This window comes from Oenanthe melanoleuca, chromosome 5, assembly GCF_029582105.1.
Source record: "Oenanthe melanoleuca isolate GR-GAL-2019-014 chromosome 5, OMel1.0, whole genome shotgun sequence".
In the NCBI taxonomy this organism is placed as follows: Eukaryota; Metazoa; Chordata; class Aves; order Passeriformes; family Muscicapidae; genus Oenanthe; species Oenanthe melanoleuca.
The window spans coordinates 45,087,195-45,108,484 of record NC_079339.1 but is presented as its reverse complement, the minus strand read 5'-3'; the positions used below and the strand labels follow the sequence as shown (position 1 = coordinate 45,108,484).

At 35.0% G+C, this 21,290-nt stretch overlaps 1 protein-coding gene across 1 annotated transcript in view; it reads right to left on the bottom strand.

Annotated features, from left to right (window-relative positions):
• Window positions 1-1,086: 1,086 nt before the first annotated feature.
• The window catches only part of TRIP11 (thyroid hormone receptor interactor 11), a 28,412-nt gene continuing 8,208 nt past the window's right edge, over window positions 1,087-21,290 (bottom strand). The window contains exons 6-20 of the mRNA XM_056493517.1: window positions 21,066-21,231; window positions 18,870-19,232; window positions 18,154-18,194; window positions 16,967-17,170; window positions 13,241-16,270; window positions 12,905-13,045; window positions 12,515-12,708; window positions 11,563-11,726; window positions 11,154-11,257; window positions 10,819-10,918; window positions 7,528-7,609; window positions 6,627-6,741; window positions 5,928-6,050; window positions 4,535-4,682; window positions 1,087-3,195 (exon numbers count right to left, since the gene is read on the bottom strand). Of these exons, the coding sequence (XP_056349492.1) occupies window positions 2,987-3,195; window positions 4,535-4,682; window positions 5,928-6,050; window positions 6,627-6,741; window positions 7,528-7,609; window positions 10,819-10,918; window positions 11,154-11,257; window positions 11,563-11,726; window positions 12,515-12,708; window positions 12,905-13,045; window positions 13,241-16,270; window positions 16,967-17,170; window positions 18,154-18,194; window positions 18,870-19,232; window positions 21,066-21,231 (5,184 nt within the window). The 3' untranslated portion in view covers window positions 1,087-2,986. The remainder of the gene's footprint in view (window positions 3,196-4,534; window positions 4,683-5,927; window positions 6,051-6,626; window positions 6,742-7,527; window positions 7,610-10,818; window positions 10,919-11,153; window positions 11,258-11,562; window positions 11,727-12,514; window positions 12,709-12,904; window positions 13,046-13,240; window positions 16,271-16,966; window positions 17,171-18,153; window positions 18,195-18,869; window positions 19,233-21,065; window positions 21,232-21,290) is intronic.

The window sequence follows — 21,290 nt, the reverse complement described above, 5'->3', positions numbered from 1 at the left end:
GCAATTCAATCCATCTTGCATGACCATCTGGAAATTCACTGGAGGAAAATGCAGGAGCATCTGATGTCAAAAATGAAAACCCTGGGGTTAACCACAAAGTACTGCCAAGATTCCCTTTACCTTTGTGATACTGGCTGATATTCAAACAGTATCCAGGCAGCTCTCTGAAGAGTTGGATGTTCTTTACACTAAGGGACATAGAACATTCTAGGTTGTTGGTACAAGGGTCAGCTCATTTTGTTAACACAAAAAATAGGTATAAGTAATTTGTTTCCCTGATAGAATTGGTCTGTAGTCTGTTAGTGCTTGTTGTAATGCTACATGTCACAGTGCTTCTAAACTCTTTTCTATCAATAACTGGCAAAATCCTCTAATAGTAGTTGACCATAACTCAAATATTTTTTCACTTTTCCCACAGACTATAGATTGAAAGAGGTAGAGTGAAAGGTGTCCCTGTCAGTGACAGGAGAGTTGGAACTGGATGATCATAAATTCCAGAGATTTTTTCCTCATGCTGCTGTGTAAAAGACCCACATAATTAACAGGACACACTACATGAGTCACGTATGTACATGTGGGAAACTGGTAAGGCAACTATATATGGAACAGTTATCAAGAACTAAGTAAACACAGAAGAAAAATCAGAGGAAAAATATATATATACTAATCATTCAATGAAAACAAAGCTTGAATGTTTGTAATGGTCTGCAAAATTTTCAAAGAAGGAAGAACAAAACAAAGTAATGAAGTTGTTCTACACTTTTCTGCACAAAAGTACTGCCTGGAACTCAGAGCCCAACTGATCTCTAACAAAGCATCAAACCTCACCAATATACCTGTGGAAGCAGCCTTAGAACAGAAATGTCTAAGCCATGAGGATTTTCTCCACAGCTCAACAGAGCTCACCTCCTAGGACTTAACGACTGAAGCCTTTTTTATCTCTGCTGTAGAAGATTTTCTTCTCCTTCAAGGAGCTTAATGAGGAACTCTAAAATTCTTCAGTACCTCTGCTTGGTATTAGATTTCCCTCTTCATATTCATATCTTAGTGTATAAATGGAACTGATTTACAGCATGCAGAAATAAATGGTCTTACTATGTTTTCTTTATTGGCATTTAGAAAGCTTCCTGAAAGAGAAATGTGTACATATTAAGTTCTCTGCAGTTAAAGAAGAAAAAATGCATTAAAAAGTTAAGAACTGCTCAGTAAGTATTTTCAGAGAGTAGTGAGCAGCATGACTCCATTTGTAATTTACAACACATAAGTCACATAATTTTTGAAAACTAAACATTACCTTCTGTTTTGGCTCACCAAAAGGCAATTTTTTTGTGAAGCAGCTATATATCATTAAACAGACATGACTACTAGACCAAGAGAGATTGCACAGAAGCCATCTGATTCCACTTTTCTTTATAATTGCTATAGAGAAATAAAGGTAGCTGTTCCAGTCCAGTTTAAATGAAGATGTACATGTGATGTACCCAACTGCAGTATTCTCAGCTGAGGTAATATGAGATTCTCATTACATTTATTATATAACACAGAATTTACTTCACTAAATATGTGATTGCTATCTTTTCAGAAATCAAACTGCCTAACTGTCCATAATGAGTAAAAAATTTAAAAATCAAAATCCAATACGGCAGGTCAATCCAATTACAAGTTTGCTAAGTCTTCCATGAAACATTACTATACTGAAGAAAAGGGTTTCAAACAGCTCTTAAGGTAAGCACAGCAATTAAAAAAACCTTTGCTAGGTTTCAAGGCAATGAAAAATTCACTATTTGACCTCTATATAAATAAATGCAAAGATTTCTTGCATTATTTTGGTTGATTCTGTACAAGTTCAGTAATTAATTTTATTTAAATATAACTCTTACAACAATCTTGTCCAAGACCTTAATGAAAATGAAGAAAGTTGACAGTTCTAATATAGAACTTGCACAACAGTTATCTTAACACTGACTTAAAAAGGAGAGGCATATAAAAAGACTTAGAAATTACACATTTGAAATGGAAAGATGTTTTATCTCAGATTCACTATGAGGATGACTCTTATTCTTTAGTATGCAACTTCATTCTTTACCTGCTAAACAAAGTGTACAAGTTATCACAGCAAAATTTACAGAATAATTGACTTTGGCCTTGGTTGTGCAAAGACCTATTTACACACTGGAGATAAGCAAGCACCTTCCTCCCTTTTAATTCTATACATGTGTTCAAGCTGTAAGTCTATATTTGGATCTACAAAATCCTGCAAGATAAAAAGTCTCTCAAATATACACCTTGGACCATTAGAGCACAGTGGCTTTGTATATGCGAATGTATCATTTGCTAAATTACCCACTCTTCACGTGGATGTGAAGCCTCACTGCCAGAGTTAACTCCTTGGTGCTGATGAGTTAAGACTGCTGAAAACAGCTGTTAGTCTGGGGTGGGGGGGTATATCAAATCATTGTGCAAAGAGATCAATGTGCCTCAAACTGCCCCCAAATGCAATCAAACTTGTAAGTATGGGATACCTGTCCAAAAAGTACATGAAATAAAGACCATTAATTGAGTGTTTTATGTATTTTTTTTTAAAGTTCTGGTTCTTGAAGGTAGATGGCAGATCATTTTAATGGAAAAATAAATCTCAGCACCAAAGAGTTAATGCTGTCTATGCATATCTGAAATAACCCAGTATACCTAAGGTTTAAAAATCCTTTAATTTGTCTTGTGACAATCTAGCAACAAGATAGATTTCTTTTTTCTCAGTTAAATATTTAACCCACACCCAAAATGAATGCCTACTTTACAGAAGGCAATTATTCATTCCACCATTAGAATTTCCAAAGCACTGATAAGTTTGTAAGTACAAGAAAAGCAAGGTATAATTGCAATCAAATGCATTTTTTACAGAAGGCCTCATTGTGGTAAATTATATACAACATAGTGTTCTCATTTTCCTTAAAGTGCTACCATCATCATCCTGATACAAGATCATCTATTGTTTTAGGAGGTCTTTTAACACAGCACCAGCACTGGCATCAGGGGACACTGGCAGTGGTGTAAAAGTAGGCAATGCATCAGAAATAGGTTTCATAAGCAGATGTCCAGAACTATTAGCTGGTGTTATAAGAGGCACCGCTGCAGATCGAGGTGCTAAAAATGGATTTGCATCTGGTCTTCTACCCATTCCTGAGACTGGAGAATCTGGAATATAAAAAAACCCAAACCAACAATAAAACCACTGTGGTAAAAAGCATTCCAAAATCTATCCAATTTTTCAGCATTTGTTCAGAGAGACATTCTAAAATTGCTGATTATTTCTGCAACATGTAAGTCCTTGAAAATCTTGCCGTGGACTGTAGACACCTTCAAAGACTTTTATTGTCTCTGACTACTCTCATAGAACCATAGAAATATTTAGGTTGGAAAAGACTCCTAAAATCAAGTCCAACTGTTAACCCAGCAGTGACAAGTCCACCACCAAAATTCTGTAACAGCTCAAGCTAGCCAAGAAAATGTGCACATGACAGGCAACATGAACACCCTTTGCAGTTCTCTTCACCTTTGCAATGCCAGACATGAAGTATCTGTCACGCTGACTCCAGCACTGAAGAGAGCTGTAAGGGCCCTGGCACATGCACTACAATGCAGAGAACAGGAAGGCTTCCCAACATGTGGCACAGCTTCCCCAGCCCCAAGAAAACCCCCACAAATAAACAGCACTTCATAATATCCAACTACTTTAAGTGAATTGAAAGAGGGCTTTTTAGCATCTCTCCCTATCTCTGTACATACATATAATATGTAGGGGTTTGGTGTTCACGGTTTGTAGTTTTAAATTTCTTTTGAGTTTACAGATAAATTTCAAACAAAATAAGCCTGCAAAACAGCAGGCCCATATTAAGGTGAAGTCTTAAACACATGTAAAAAAATTAAGAATAAACTGGACCAGTTAAATTGATGATTTGAATCTTAAATTACTTAAGATAAAAGTACATTACTTTAGCATGCATAATATAAGCCAGTGTTCTCTTAGCAAAATGAAAGTCAACAGTCCTGCACAGTTTACAGAGGTTTCATACCAGGCCATACATTTAACTTTTTTATTTTATTTTGGTCAGAGCAACCAGGTTCTATACACCAGAGAGACACTGCAAACTTGTATTGCTTGCATTCTTCACTCACTTCAACACAAGCTGATCAACAGAGATGCTGAAAATCAGGACTGGGTTCACTGCTACACCATATGAAGTTGTCTACACAGCAACTGTTTGGCTGCAACAGGTGCTGTTAAATCCTTCCCATGTCAAAGGGAATTTGGTCCCTCTAATCTTCTGTATGGAGAGTTCAGAAAATGAGGTATAGATGCAGTGGGAAGGAGAAATAGGAGAAGAATCAGAAAAAAAAAAGACAAAGTAGGACATGGTTGGGGAGAAAAAAATCAAGTTCATAATTTACAAGTGAGGAAGCACAGAATCATTAAAATCCTCTTGAAAATTCTACCCTTAGTTATTTATGTTCTGTGTAAAGATTCAAATATTACCTTGCATTTGACTGCTAGGTGGAGTATTGCTAGTTTTACCAGTTCCTGCTGCTCCTAAAGGTTTCATGTGATGAACAGAGAGCTTGGGTGGGGGAAGGCTTGGGCAAGATTCAGTCTCAAGGAATTTCACGAACAGTTCTGAAAAAGACTGTAAGAAGCTAGTAGTTACTATATTTCACTGATGCTCTGGTGAAAAGCACTGTCAAGAATACATACATACATAAAACAAAAAGCTGTCAACAGCCTGCAACCAATTTGTACTTGTACTTATTACTAAGCAGTCCTCAGTGAGTGACAATTAAAGTTATTTTCAAAATATACACTCTTTGTTGCTAAGAGGCATTTATATAAAACCGATCAACTCTAAAGATAACACACATACTTCTACCATTACTGATTTAAGCTAGTTATTTCAAGAATTCTATGCTATTTCTGACACCACAGTATTTCCTTAGTCTGTGCTCAACCAATCTCTCCTCCAGAAACACATAAAATCCAACCCTTTCTCTTAAAGCCCATGTACTCTTTATTTCATAAGAAATCTCAAATAAAGGAAGCATGGAATGATTAAGGTGTTGGTAGCATGACAAGATAAAATGTGGCTTACTAAAGCCTGTACTAGTCACACAAAAGCATTAATTTTTCTCTTACTTGTACAGTTAATCAGACCACAGTCCTGTAGTGCCTATGTACCTGCACTATTTTAGGGGAGAAAAAAACAATCCCTATACTTCAAGATGATTTACAGGAATCCATTCTCAGTATTTCTAGCTCAACTGAGCAAAAAACCGAAGTCAATCCAAAAATTCCAATCCCTCAGTGCTTGGTCCTTGAGTACATTATTTACTGGCCTGCAAAACGAAAAGTTCCATAGATAAATTGCTCCCATGGATCATGCTATGAGATCTGTTTCTTTGGAGTATTTGAAAACTTAGAGTATCAGTTTTATGTGCTGTACATAAGAGGCACTAGCTGCAGCAGCTGAAAAGGCTTTTCAATTTAAATTTAAAGGACATATGGGAACACAGGCATCAAAATACAATGTCACAGTCTTTTACACTGTAGAGTACTGTGGAATTCCATACTCTCACATATATTTTAACTTCCAGCATTTGCAGTTTGCAAGATGAAGTCCATACTGTAAGAACAGTGATGCCAGGAACCAGTGGAACAGTAATTGTCTTCTGAATTAGCCCAAGATTCATCCCTGTATAATTTTCACTGTCCTTAGTGCAGGGAAAAAACTTTTTGCCAAAGCAGATGCACAAAGCAATTAACACAAGATACAGCAGCATCAGTAAATGAAGCTCAATATACTGATGGACCAAACATGAGCATATGCAACTTTCCCATTTTTCCACTCAAACCAATAGAATGAATGATTAATTCTTACACTATTAAAAATGTTCTGATGAGTTGGTCTCAAAGGTGTGCTAGGAACACTCTTTGACCCAGCTCCTCCACCAAGCCAGCCAGTCACCCATCTTGTAACACCTCTTTGCTCTTCAGATAATAACTAGAGAAGTATTTAAAGAAAACAAAGTTAGGAAACAACAAAAACAAAGCAGCACATAAAAGTAAGTGAATAAATACAAGCTGCAATGCCACATAAAAATGTGGCACTCTTAGAGATTAAAAAAAAAATTATTATTGTCAAAACAATATTCTCCACCTCCCAAAGACTGGCAGTCTACAAACTTAGCTCTTTATTTAAAAACATGAGCCTCACATTTTTCACAATAACTACTAGTACAGATATATCAGGCTTACTTTTCTGTAACAGATGTATTACAGCTACTCTAGACAACAGCACAAAGTTAAATCCTTTCCTTTCTGCATTAACATTCCTCAGCAAAATGAATTCTACCCTATTAAAACAGCATTATCGAAAGATTAAGATCATAATATAAAAAACTTTAAAAAGTCCCACATTAAAAAAAAGGTGAGACGAAAGAAGAAAAAAACCACACTTCCCCCACAAAATGTGCAGGGACAGTCACATTTTCAGTTATTTTCAGTTAAGGATACTGGGAGAGATAAGGGAGGGAGAGGAAAAAAAAAAGCGTCTAGTTTTCTGCCTGCCAAGTGTTACCTGATCAAGTTCCTCCTTTTTCAGTCCCAAGATACTTCCCATTAACCTTAACACTTCAACACGTTTATTTTTTGGAGTATGAAAATGTCCAATGAAAAGATTTCTCATCAACAGTCTGCAGAACAAAAGAAGGTACTTATACAAGCTGTATTGTGTAACAGTTGATACCATAATATTGATACATTTATTCCTCATACTCTTGTCTAATTTACAGTAATACAAATAAACACATCAAATACAAATAACTAAAGGGCACCTCACCAATTTCCTCTTTCTTATTACATTTCTTACATAGTGTGGATTTGGACAGTATTAGCAATATTGTAAGCAGTAAGGTGAAACCAAATGGTAACATGAGCAAATTTGGGTGTACACACTACAATCAGGGAAAAATGCTTGTTCTAAGATCTTGATTCAGGAGAGCATTTAAGAAGAAAGCACTGTGTAGTCTCAAGACACTGAAGGGGACAGGGGAGCCCATCTGCCTATCCCTGTTTCAGTTCTGTTGGGTAGAGAAGAAAGAAAAGGACCAAGGAAGAGATTCACATGACATTCAGGTGATAGAGACTTGTGAAAAGGCTTGCCGTTCACATCTTTAAATATGCTGTTCACATTATTAAATACATTAAGAATTTTAATCTCCGTTTGTAGAGCTTATACTACAGAAGTGCACTTCTACTTCTGAAACAAATCAGTGAGCCAAAATCACATTAGTTTTACTAATCAAAATGACTATTTACAACCACCAAGCAATTAAAAAATGTCAAAATAATGAAGTGTAATTACAAGACAACATACAGAAGTACAATCCTGTACTACCCTTGCTACTGTGAGTGCTACAGCTGTACATTGAGAGGAATAAACCTGAAAACTTAGACCAAATCTTTCATTGAAGACTTACTTGTCCACTTTTCCTTCTGTGCTGTTCATAAGGTTCATTAACTTATTTTGTACATCTTCTAACATTTCTCTTCTGACTTCACCTGTAAATGTAATATCACAGCAAAAGAAAAAAAAATCAAAACTTTGAAACATTGTTGCAAAATTTAATAATACATACCTTCATAAATATTGCTATGGTGCTTTTAAATAAAAAAAAAAAAAAAAAAAAAAAATCATAAAATTGGTGTCAACTTAATATGTCATTTCTATTTGAAACCACAAGCTGTAATTTCAGGAATGATACTCAAAGCTGAAGCACATGACTACACATTAAATAAATCCATTGCAGAAGGTCTGATGAACTGCTGTTTTCTATCTAAATAATACAGCAAGGTCTATAGTCCTGCAGTGGCAATCCTTTGCAGAAAGGTAAACGCTTCAGTCAGCCGTCATGGCCTGAGAACTCTATAAATAGGCCAGAATTATAAGTCAATGAATGTGAGGTGGCCTAAGACCATAAAGGCTACAGAAGTGTAACTTCTCACCAAACTGGGGGTCTGCAAGATACCACCTCTGAAGCCTAATAAAAGTACAATTAAGCCTTACTCACACACAAAAACTTGGTAAGTATACTGTAATACGGACTGCCCATGTGAAGACCAACTTTACCCAACAGATATAAGGAGCCAGGATGAACTCTCCTCTCCTTCTATGAGGTTTAATGCTTATCTCCAAATCCTTTCGAAAAACTACTGATCAACTTAGTTTTTATCAGTTTTTGGGCTCACGTTAATTAGAAGTGCTTCATTAAAAAGCCACAAAAGATACACTTTTGTTTTATCTATCTCATGGTTAATTTCTAAAAAGCCTGAACATCTTTGTAAGAAAAATGACTTCTATGATTTTTTACAACCCTCAAATAATCTGTGGTGCATGGAAAGGATTCCACTTATTTCCAAAACTTTCAATCTTTAATAAGGGTATGCCAAAACTATGTTGACAAAACATGTTTTTCTCAATTAACACCAGTAACTCCATGAAAATTCACACAGATTTTGTATATATACACATCAAAGAGCCAGTCTGTGAAATGGATATAACCTAATATGCCCTGTTCAAATACTCCATATCTTTATATAAACACTTTACTTCACAAATATGAATTTTAAACAGTACAGAATAGAACAAACTAACTAATGTCATGCTGGGAAAGCTCTTATTCAAGGAACACAAAGAGTAAGCTCCTCATTCAAAGCAACTCAAAAACTAAAGCAAAACATGCATTATACAACAATATATCTTTTAACAACTACATCCATATGCATCAGAATCTATTCCAATAATGTGACTGCTCTTCAGCACTCCCCTCTCAGCATACCAGGGTGAGGCACAGGAGAATTAAACCATGGTTTCACAGCTGACATCTACTTAAAAATTGTGCTAATTTGTAAATATGGTTAAATAGGACACCAATAGTCAAAGGTAAACATAGGCAATATAATTATAGAATGATTAAGTTGAGGGGGCATACATAGGTGAGTTGTTATGTGGATGTCCACAGAACAGAAGGGAATAAAGAGAGCTATATTACCAAGGCCACAAAAGGATAAACAGCATTTGAAAACAAATTTCAATTAAATTTTACACTGTTGCTATTTCTCTACAAAGCAACACAATTGTGAGCTGCTTTTTCAATTTTTATTCACTTCATCTATTCCTTTATAATGGATTTTAAAGCAAAAGCATTAATAATTTAAGCAAAATGAAAAATATTAATAATTTAAATGAAAAAATATTTTATATCAAAGAAGATAAACTTTTCAGGACCACTACATCCACAGTGACGCTGCAACTTTATCATTAAACATATTTTTTAAAATGGAGTATTTCCCTCTAAAATAGAATCCTACAGCTGAAAAGGACTTAGACACATACTTTGGATGTACGAAAAGACCAAGTAACAAAAAGGTCCTGAGCCAAAATTCTGCATGGACTGCTGTACACCAGACATTTACAGTCTCCAGTAATTTGTTAACCATTTATGGCAATCCAGAAAACTGCATCTGGTACATTTTAAACTTTTCCATTAAAATCACTTCTCCTGCCAAAAAAATCCATAAAGAAATTCTTCAAAAGATTTGGCTAACAAAACTGTGTCTGGGAATGTATTTGGCCAATTTGCAATAAGACATTTTATGTTTTCTTGTATAAATAGAATATGAAGTGATATTTTATTTCTATAAAAATCAAGTTTTACTCTACAACAAAATTAAAATGTTGTTTCCTTTACACAACAATTCTATTTTGATTTTTTTAATCAAGTTAATTGCTTGCCAATAAAATACTGCTTGATACTCAGTTCTCTCCAAGTTTAAACCCCTCCTTAAGCAATGGTTTAACGTGGAAATTAAACAGTAATGAAGAACTTCCCATTTAAGAGTGCAATATTTGCCTATGCCAAAGTTAATTTCAGTCCAGAGTGTTTGTGAATGTCTGTAGTGAGAGACAGATGTAGAGATCAGTAAATTCAAAAACAGATCAGTAGTTGCAAATTATGTAGTAGTTTGAAACTTAATTTAGCTTATAAAAGCTAAGGGAGCACTTATATGATGCTTACCTAGATGCCAAATTGCACTTAGAGAGAACTAGATTTAAGTAAGTACACATTCAAATATGTAGCAAAAAAGTAGTAACTTTTTTGTAGAGTTCTTGCTGGAATCTTGAAAACTTTCAAATGAAATCTCACACCACCTAGCTGTCATAAGCAAGACTACTTCAAGAAAACATTACTTATTACAAGAGTAAGACTGATTATCATTTAAAAAGGAATAGCAATAATTAGTTGCATATGTTCAAAGCATGAGCTACCACTGCATCCAGCAGAGATGGCAGTCACACCTGTGCAAGAGCTGCTGCCTTTACATTTCTTAGCAACTGCACACTATCTCTACTTCACTGTATTCCTGTATCTATGTCAAATATGGTAGCTACTTTGGAAAATCTGACAACATTTGGCATTTCACCAACTTTTGAAAAATACACTTACAGAGCTAAATCAAGTGTCTTGGTATTTACAGGGAAAAACCCCCAAAATCAAAAAAACTTCTACAGGGTTTTTCTTTTGAGAAAGATCCCTAACAGAAGGTAAATGTACTTTTTTATATTTGCTTTATAAACAAGGAAGTCCTCAGAATGTGGCATAGAATTAGTTTCTCATAGGATATGAATTTTGGTAAGTTTCTAGAATACTTCATTGTCTTCTCAGCTGCTTGAAATATTTTAAGCAGAAATTAAAAAAAACCATAGTTACCTTCTTTCTTAAGCTCTTCAATCTGCTCCTCTTTGATGTCAAGCTGCTCAGTAAGCCTGGATGCTGCATCCAGGGCAGAATTTGCCTCTTCTAAACTCACCTAAATAGAGGGTAGGAAAGGGACAAAAACAGAAGCAGAGAGATCACTATCACAATTACCCTAATACCACACACATCAGACAACAGATTAAGAGACTGCAATCATTCGTTCTTTCAAGTAACTGGATTGTAAACACCTCCAGAAAATAGAGGGTCAGCAGAAAAATGCTAGTTTGCTTGCTCAGAGAAGAATTACAATTTTGTTTCACACGGTTCAATTTCATTATTCAGCCCACCTGCAGTGACACAACTTTTTCTTCTAGGTTTTCTGCTTTCTTCTTCCATTCTGCACTCTGTTTTTGGTGTCTTTCCAGTTCCACTGAATACATAGCTTTTTCTTCTAAAGGATTAAAAATAAGAGACAAAACAATTTACAACATGTAACTCTTCTTGGGACATGCAATTGCAGAACCTCAGCATTATCATACCTGGTCTTCATGAGGTAGAGGTGGAATTCAAGTTTCATAAATGAGATATTGATCAAGAGTTTTCACAGAATTGGTTTTTTTAAAAGTTTTTAATAGACAACAGTTTTGGAAATTCAAGCTATCAAAAAGCAAACAAAGTAACTAATACTTCAAAAGCACCAAAATATGGTAACAATTCCAGTTGCAAAATACTTTGCTATTTCTTGACAAACCTTACCCTGTTGGAACTGCTCTAGTACCATCTGCAGGTTGGCCAGAGACAGTGCATACTGCTTCACTTGGTCCTGGGAGATGGTCAGCTGCAGCATGGTTTCATCTCTCTGCTTGGAAACTAGATTTAACTGCTCTTGCAAAGATTCAACTTGCAGACTAGCCTGATGACTTAAGGAAAACAAGATACATTACTTAAATAAAAAAGTTATCACAGAGAAAATTAAATCCCAGAAAAAAATAGCTTACCAAAATTTTTCAGCTCAATTTACAAAAATTATGGCATTTCCCCCCCCATTCCTCTTTAAAAAAAAAAACCAACAAAATCAAGCTAAAAAGAGATTTTAAAGAAGCCTGGCAACAAAATTTTGACAATCAAAGAAAAAAACCTGATTAACTTCTTTTGTTTGAAATGCATCAGAAAAAAATCCTTGTTTTTTTTCATTATTGCATCATTACAAAAAAAAAAGAGAATTCATCTCTTTCTAGTTGACTGCTTCAAATACTATGAATCAATAGGTCTTTTTATCATTTTTTACTTTAAAACCCAGTCTCAGAACTCAGTACATCTTGCTATTACAGTTTGGAGGGAGGGGCTTCTTTACATTTTCCATTTTGAGAGGCTCCCGCCTTCCTTAGAAGACACCTGTCTTTTAAACTAAGAAAATTAAATAAGACTTACAAACTGAAGCCTTGACTTGAAAGTCACTCTTCTATTACACACAACTAAATTGATGGGTTAAGGATTTCTGTTCTAGTTCTAAGCACTGTTGACAATATAAGATTTCAACAGTTGCTACTAAAAGGAGACAGTACTCGACAGTAGCCAAGCGTATTTCATATCACCCTCTAGATTCTGAGAAACAAAAGTTCTATCTTTTTGTTTTCTCAAGTAGTGTGTTACAGGATGGCAGCTCAGTATAACAGAAGCATCATAACTGTGATATTTAAAAAACTACCTGGCATTCTCCACTGCAGTAGATGAAGATGCAAGTTTTTCTTCCAAAACCAAAACCTTTTTTCTTAGCTTGACCTCTCTGTCTTCTGCAGCTAAAGCTTCTCTGGTGTAGGAGTCTTCCATTTCTAGAAGGTGATTCCGTAACCTCTCCAGTTCCTGATTTAGGCGCTGCTCCTTCTCATGCAGATGCTGTACCTGCGTGGAACATGCCTTAAGTTGCTTGGACTATCACTTCTTATGAAAAAAAAATGAAGCAGATGTTACACATGCCCATTGAAGCACTTTGATTGTGTACTAAGTGCTTTTAACAAGTGGCTGCTACTAAAATAATCCAAAAATTTCTTATTCTTTTTTCATTTATTTCTCGCAACTATAAATTATTTGGTGGTACCTCACTCTGCAGGGCACTGCTCTCCATTTGCTTCTGTTTGAGTGCTACCATGACTTGGTCTCTCTCTTGCTGAAAAGTAACAGCTTTTTCCTGCATTGATTTAACTTCATTTAACAGCTGATTCAATTCTCCTGTCTTGCCCTGTTGAAGACATAAACAAATATTTAAAACATGGCCAACAATTTTACCAGAGGCATAATCTTTGCCAGGAAGAGTGTAAAGATACTACTCATCTAATAAGGAAAACAGCCCTGCAACACAGAAAAATATCAAGGAAGAACATTGTTTTGAACTTGCCTAGTTTGAAGTGATAGTTGCAAGTATGAATGTACATACCTGTTCTTTGTCTTTCAACAGCTTCTCAAAAGCAAGAGCTTTTTCCTTCATTGAGTGAGACTCAAACTCCTTCTCCTTCAGCATCATTGAAAATTGCATATTAGTCTCCTGAAGTGCACGGAATTCCGTTTCTTTTTCCCTGCACCTTGCAACTATTTTTTCATTTTCTTCTTTCAATTTTTTAATATCCATTTCTAAAATTAAATTTCTTTCTTTTAGATTAGTTACAGCTTGCTTCAAAAGCTCATTTTCATTTTCTTTGTTACTAAGATTTTCACTCACGGAAAGTAACTGATCACTTTTAGATTTAATTAATATATCTTTTTCCCTAAGTGACTTCTGTAACACATCATGTTTTTCTTTGATCTGCCTCATCTCTGATTCAGTCCCTTCTTGACTCTTTCTTTCAATCTCGGATGCTGTAGCAACAGAATCAGATAACCGCTGATTGTTTTCCTGAAGAATCCTAATAGTTGAATCTTTTTCTTGTAACTTTTTTTTCAGTTGCTCCAACTCATTTTGAAGGAGTTTATACTCCTCACTGAGTGCTTCAGGAGGACTGTATTGAGCACCTGAAAGCTGAGAAATGGTGGAAGCTGTTGCCACAGATGGTGTTACCAAATCCAGTTTACTCAGGAGAAGATCCTTGGTGTTATAAAGCTGTCCTATGCTGTGCTGAACTTGTGCTAATTCCTGACTAAAACTTTTCAGCTTTTTCTCGTTCTGTTCATAACTCTGAATCAAGCCATTATAATCTACCTGCAGCCTTGAAGTACTATCACTTTCAACTGAAATTTGTGCTTGCAGCTTTTGTAACTCCTCTTGGAGATGAGCCGACTCATGCTGCATGTTCTGGACCGTGGTTATTACTTGCTGTTTCCATTCTTCCATTTTCTTTACTTGCTGTTTTAGTTTATCACGTTCTTGCAGAAGTTCCTCAAACTGATTACTGTTCACACCCCCTGCCCCATTATCAGCACCTGTACTGGATGTCTGCAAGACAGTCAATAAGGTTTGGCATTTTTGACTTAGGGCATCTATTTCAATATCTTTTTCTCGAATGATACGTGATAAATTCTGAATAGTTTCTCTAGACATGTCTTGACTGCTGTTTTCAGATCTATTGGATAACCTTCGGTTCTCCTCTTGCAATCTCACCAAAGCTGCTTCCTTAGCAGCGACCATGTCCATGATATTACGATACTCTGTTTTTAACTGACTGTTTTCCCTTGTCTTTTCACTTAGAACTGCTAGTACTTGTTCTCTTTCCAGAACATAAGCTTGCAGCTGCTGCTGAAGGGAAAGAACATCCTGTCTGTAGGAAGGTGAGGAAACTCTAGCATTAAGAGCTTGTATTTCTAAATCCTTCTCTTGAATGATCCGAGTAAGTTTACCAACTTCATCCTTAGACAACTGATCAATTTGCTGACTTAGGGAAACATTCTTTTCATTTAACATCTTAATCTCCATCTCCCTTTCTTTGATACCTTTCACCAGTCTTTCAATTTCAGCTTTAGACAAGTCATGTTTTTCATTTCCATTTTCTCCATTAATAGTCTGAACTTTGGTTTCCTGAAAAAGATCAGAAGAATCAGTCTGAATAATCTGTCTCTCTTTGTGCAACTGAGTTTTAATTTGTTCAATTGTTTTCTGCAAATTTTTGATTTCTTCATCTTTCTCTAAAAAGAGTCTTTCATGTGCGACATTCATTTGCTCACACTGAAATTTAGACTCATCTATTTCCTTTTGCTGCTCCTGCAGTGACTGCTGTAGTTTCACTGTTGCTTGATTCTGATCTTCTATTGTTTTTTTGTGAACTTTTACTTCTTCTTCAAGATTATTCTTTATCACTTTTAACTGTGTTACCTCACTTTCAAGTTCAATAATAATATCTAAAGTTTTAGGTTCAACCACAGGTGTAGATCTACTTTGCTGATCCTTAAGGCGTTCGATTTCTTCTTTCAAATGATTATTTTCTTCCTTCATGACTGCAAGACTTCTATCTTTTTCCTCCAAGTTCTGTTTTAAGACATCCTGCTTTTTTGAAACTTTCATATATTCTTCAAGTTCCTGCTTCACTTGTAAGGCTTGGCTTTTATAATTTTCAATGAACACCTCTTTCTCTTTTATGAGATCAGTCAACTGCTTTTGTCCTCCTAAACTAGTAGTCAACATCTCTTTTGTTTCTTGATGGTCAGTTTCCATCTGCTCAATGGTCCTTTGAAGCTCAGCAATCTTAAAGTCTTTTTCTTGATGAAGCTTAACCAGGCGCTCATGCTCAAGCTGCAGTGCAGTGGTGTCCATACTACGTGCGTTTGTTAACTCCTCAACAGTTTGCTTATAATGATGTGCTTGTTCCAAAAGCCTCTTCTCTGTCTCATTTAATTCACTCTCTAACCGTCTTTTTTCCATTTTCAAAGCCTCCACAACAGTGTCTTTTTCCAAACAAACTTTCTTTTTCTCAGAAATGGCATCACTTAACTCCTGTTTTAGCTCTTCAATGGCTGCTACCAGCTTTTCATTTTCTGTCCTGAGATTAGACAGAGATTTCTGTAGATCTTCATTTATGTGTTTATTTTCAGAAACATCATTCTGTAGTTTTTCAATTTCTACTTCTCTTTCTTTCAGAATCAGATCTTGACAAGTGTAGTTAGATTCCTCATTACTTTTTTTTTTTAACTTGCTCAAGGATACATGAAGTTCCTCCTCCCTTTCTTTCAGTCTCTGCTGCAACTCTCCAATTTCTTTTTTACTAAGCAAATTGCACTCCTGGGCTTTCCTTAATTGTTCCTGAAGATCTTTAATATTATCTTGTAGCTGCTGCTTAGTTATATGTAAATCATTAAGTGCATACGAACAGTGGCTTAGTTTTTCTTTCTGACTATCTAACTCTTTAATAGTTTTCATCTTCTCACTTTCTAATTCTGATACTTTCTTTCTTTCACAATCTATGTCAAGTTTCAGCTGTTTGATGATACTATCAGTTTCTGTGTGTTGCTTCGACATCTGTTCTTTCAGTGTAATCATATGCTGGAAATGAACACAAAATATAATTCAATAGGGTAGCAAAACCAGCTGAACTATGCATTTCATTTACTTTTATCCTCTAAACAAAAAAAAATTGAGAGGAAAAAAATGTTTCTTAGTTGCCAACATAAGTCAGTAAGTAGGACCAACTAGTCAATGCTAAATTAATTAAAACCAAATATCAAATAAGGACAAATTACATTTCACTAAAAAAAGAAAGAATACTACCTCTAAGAGAACCTCAACTACCTAAATGAAGAAATAAAAAAAGAACTGTCAGAATTTGTCAAGATATTTGGAATTCAGCAAACATCCACTGCTTAAAAAAAGGGTGCTACTACATTTAAATTATCTGTATATTCTACTTTGAACTTTTTGTTTCAACATACTTGTCTGGACTAATTTCATAGATGAATCATTGGTAAATCAGTAACTGAAAACACATGGCTTACAACTCAAATTCACAGGTCTGGAACTGTGACAAAAAGTATAATTTAATTCTGATTATATATAATTGGTGACTTTTTTACTCCACAAATGCTCATATTATAAGGAACTTGTAATAAAGTAACTTAAATATTCAACATAATTAAAAATTATACAATATTATAAAAGATCAACTTAAAAGACAAACACTCATACACAGAATTCTAAACATTTATTCAGCAGTTCAATAATTAGTTGTAGTATTTTTATTACCTGAGTAGCTTCTTGATTCTGCTTGTCTAGTTCTTCCAGCTCTGCTATTAATGTTTCTCTTTCAGCAACACTTTCATCTAATTCATGTTCTTTCCTTTCCAAATCTTGTCTTAACTGATTTATTTCTGAATTCTGATCCTCTGTATTCGAAGAAAGAATATTCTCATGTTTATGTTGTGCACTTGTCAGTTCCTTCTCAAGTCCCTCAAAATAAAAAAAAAAAAAAAAATTGTAAATATCAGACTTTATCTTGCTGAAATTATGTTAGAATCTCTAAGCCTACATGAATACTACCCCAGTTAAAAATTCTTCGCTGTGAAGTATTTCTCTCTATCATTCACACATACACATTTATTTCTTCATTACTTGACTTAGGAGTGCAGTTTATAAACTCCTGCACAAAAAGCCATAGTGTGGTAAACAGTTATATCCATCTCTCAGGTATGGATTAACAGCTGGGATAAACTTGTAACTGCAAGAGACACCTTAAACAGAATAGGCTACAGGGTGAGACAGGAATTTTGAATCAAGGGCATCTAAAAAACATCATTATGAAAAATGCTGTGGGAACTCTTGAATGCATGCAAAGCACAGAAACACTCAGTTGAAAAATACTACTGGCTACAAAGTAAAAGAAACCAAATCTCTCAAGTCTGAGAGTTTATAAAGGACCAAGACAAAAATGCCAAAAACCAAAGGTGTGTTACGTCCCACTGCTCCACTTCATCAGTAAGATGGAATGCAGTATTATTATGAGTACTACACAGAAGAGATGTGTATTTATATTTGTGCACATATTTCACAACTGGTAAGTGTCAAAACTAAAACATGCTAAGGCAGAAGTGAAAAATGGCATACTTTACAGAATGTAAATTATAATAGCATCTTAAAATAATTAGTACTTTAAAAACGTATGCAACAGCTTTCTAGGTAAAAATGAGACAGGTGGAACTTGAATGGTTTTCCTAAAAGAATGCATTGTGAAGTTAAAATTGTGTTGTTTCTATAAATTCCACATTTAATGACAGAATTAAACTACAATTTTTTTGGTTTACATTACAATGTTATTTACGTAGAAATGCAAATGTTCAAAATAAACCAAACAAAAACAAGTTATCAAAACATATTTTCCATCAGTTACTATTGTTATGAACTTTATTGTTGGTTTAATTTAGAAATTGATTTACCTGATTTAAACTGGAAAGTCTTGCTATTTCATTTCTTGCTTCTATGAAGGAAAATGAAATAAAATAATTTACTACTTTTCAAGCAACAATAAAACAAAATCATTCTCCCATCTTGCCCAAATAGAACTCTGTTGCTCAGAAGAGAATAGTATCACAGCATTTTGTTATGACAAGCACCAGTACCATAAAAGATTCAAACATACCATCAGCCACCACCTCAAAGCAGAGTATTATTTTCACAACTGATCCCACATTAGGGGGAACTTTGGTACTAAAGTTTATCAGTTATGAAATATTAAAACATTTTCTACCTACAGATATGTTTCTTAAACTGGTATGCTACTGTTTTCTTAAGGAGAAGATAGAGCAACTAAGTATCTTTATAGACACACACAAAAACGTATTTTTTGAATTTAAACAAACAACTTCTATTGAGGCTTACTTACTTTTAAAGGAAAAAAACCCTACCAATCACTTGGCAGACATGATTACTGCCCTAATCAGAAAACCCCATGATAACCACACTAGTCCTAACAATGTTCTTTTCTGCTTCACCTTACTTCAATGGGCAATGCTCTTCTAAAACAGCAATACTTTAAAGGTACATATTCTCATATTCAGTTTTAAATTAATAAAATTAATTTTGAGTTTTAAAAGTGAAGACCTATGAAAATACAATAAAATAAAAAATAATAAAAAAATCATAGTCTTAGTACCTAACAATGCTTGCTGTAGGCTGACAACATCTTCTGGTAGTGATGTCTTTGCTTGGAGCTGCTTCTGCTCTTTCAGGAGAGCATCTTGCTCACCCACAGATCTTTGAAGCGCATTAAAGTCAGATTTAAGCTTTTCATAATCTTGTGCTATTTGGATTTTTTCTAGCTTTGCAAATTCTTGCTCTTTCAGAAGATTTTTGTTTTCTGCTGTGGCAGAAGACAATTTGTGATTTAATTTTCTTATTTCATCCTCTAGGTCCTTTACAACCTGCAACTCTTCCACCTGTCCTCCATCTAGACTCTGAGCTTTTTTTTTCTGTTCAGTAATTTTAGAGTCATCCATGGCATCAGTGCTCACACCATCTAAAAGACAAAAGAGATTATTTGCAGTATTAACCAAAACCACTACTTCTAGATCTTTTACTTCTCTTCTTTCACCTCTTCTCCTGACAGAGGGAGGTAGTAGACTAAAACAAAGACACAGTCATCATCAACAGAAAGCTTGGTTAAATAGATGAAACATTTGAAGCTGTGCTATACATATTCAAAAAGCTACTTGTCATACCAGTAATACTTTCACATGCCTGGCTTATAATAATTTTATATGGTAAGTGTTGCAAGATATATTTTGTTTGCAATTTAATTAGAATTAGATTAGAATACTTGATCCTCACCTCTCTAGGTGAGGAAATGACAATCTAATTTATCAGGATTTGGAACCTCTCGATTTTCTAAGAAAAACGTATCAAATCCCATCTAATTTAGATTGATGCAAAATCCATTTATAATTTAATTAATTATATTTCAAAGGTTTGCCAAATGGTTGTTATAGGAAACAATTTGCTCCAAATAATTTTCTAAATTATGCACAAAGGTTTTCAACTGAAGAAAAACATCTATCAGAATTAACCTTTTTAAAGATCCATCGTACTCTCATACTATACTGACATTCGTATTTCTGTACAATCTTCTACAATTTCCAGGTAAATTATAGAGAACAAAAAGGCATCATAAGAAGAATGAAGGAAAAAAAAAGTTAAATGAAAGCATGATACTTGTGAATTCCCTTCTGTGTCAGCTCAAACACTTGCTCTAGTCTCTATTATGTGGTCAGACAGAATGAACAAAATAAAAATATAAAATACTTCAGTTCTTCAAAAGTCAATAGCAGTATTTATTTTGCAGGTAAGTGGTAATCTAAAAGATAAGGGACTTCTGCCTTCAACTTCCTTAAATTAGTCCTGCTGGTGTACGTCCATGAAGTGAAAAAATATATTACATCTTAACAGGCATCTGATTACCAGAAATAATTTTCTGATTATCAGAAAATTAAAGTTAGAGAAGCTGTGATAGTATTTCCCTTCTTTCCAAGAAGGGAATAGATCTCTCGCTTCAAAAGGAGAGTATACACTCTTTAGAAGCCCAAATGTCACCAGGTAAATACACAGGTTTACAGCAAAGCTTATGTATTTAAGCAAAGAAGCCTCTCAAGGAAACCTAACTGACAAGACTATTTTTAGGGAGTATGAAACACTAGGCAACAAAAAGTTTGTGAGAACTACTGAGCTTCTACACTGTAGTTATGTTACACATTAAGGTGTGGTTCTTGTGGCAATCATAGAATCACAGGATAGTTTTGGTTGGAAGGGCCTTTAGAACATCTAGTTTCAACACCTGCATCATCATGGGCAGGAATGCCACCCACTAGATCAGGCTGCTCGAGGTCCTATCCAATCTGGCCAGAAACACCCCCAGAAATGGGGCATCCACAACTTCCCTAGTGTCTCACCACCCAATCTTTGAGCTTTTGTGAAGTAACCCAACCGGCACAGAGTACTTCTCACAAAAGTTATCTTTTGTCCTGTTACTTTCTTATCTTCAATTCAGTATGTCTCATCCTACATCTATTCAGTCTAAGTCAAAAAACCAACCCAGAAAGTACTAAATTCAGAGCATAACAATGGTATGTGTAGAAAAGGACCCTCCAGACTGGTACATGCCACAGATGAAATGTGTGTTCAGGCCAATCAGAGTGAATAAAAGATGTGGGACACATGTCTTAAACATGAAGCTGAACTGAAATTGAAATCCAAATTCTAAACATCATATACTTGATATCTCTTGTACTGCTACATGCATATTCAACCAACATGCACTCTACATGAAGTAAAACAGAAAGCATGTGGCAACAGAGACCTTGCTGTAACCGATTCTCAAGTTCTTCAATCCGCTCTTCATATTCACGCAGCTCTTCTCTGTGTCGGCGACTTAACTCTACTAACTTCTGTCTGTGGGCATCCTGCAATACTGACAGCTCATGCTGATGTTCATCTATTTCTTGACTTAAATTTTGTTTGAGCTCCTATAAAATATCATTGGAGGAACAAAATTACAAAATATAGCATAGCATCTTCTTATGAA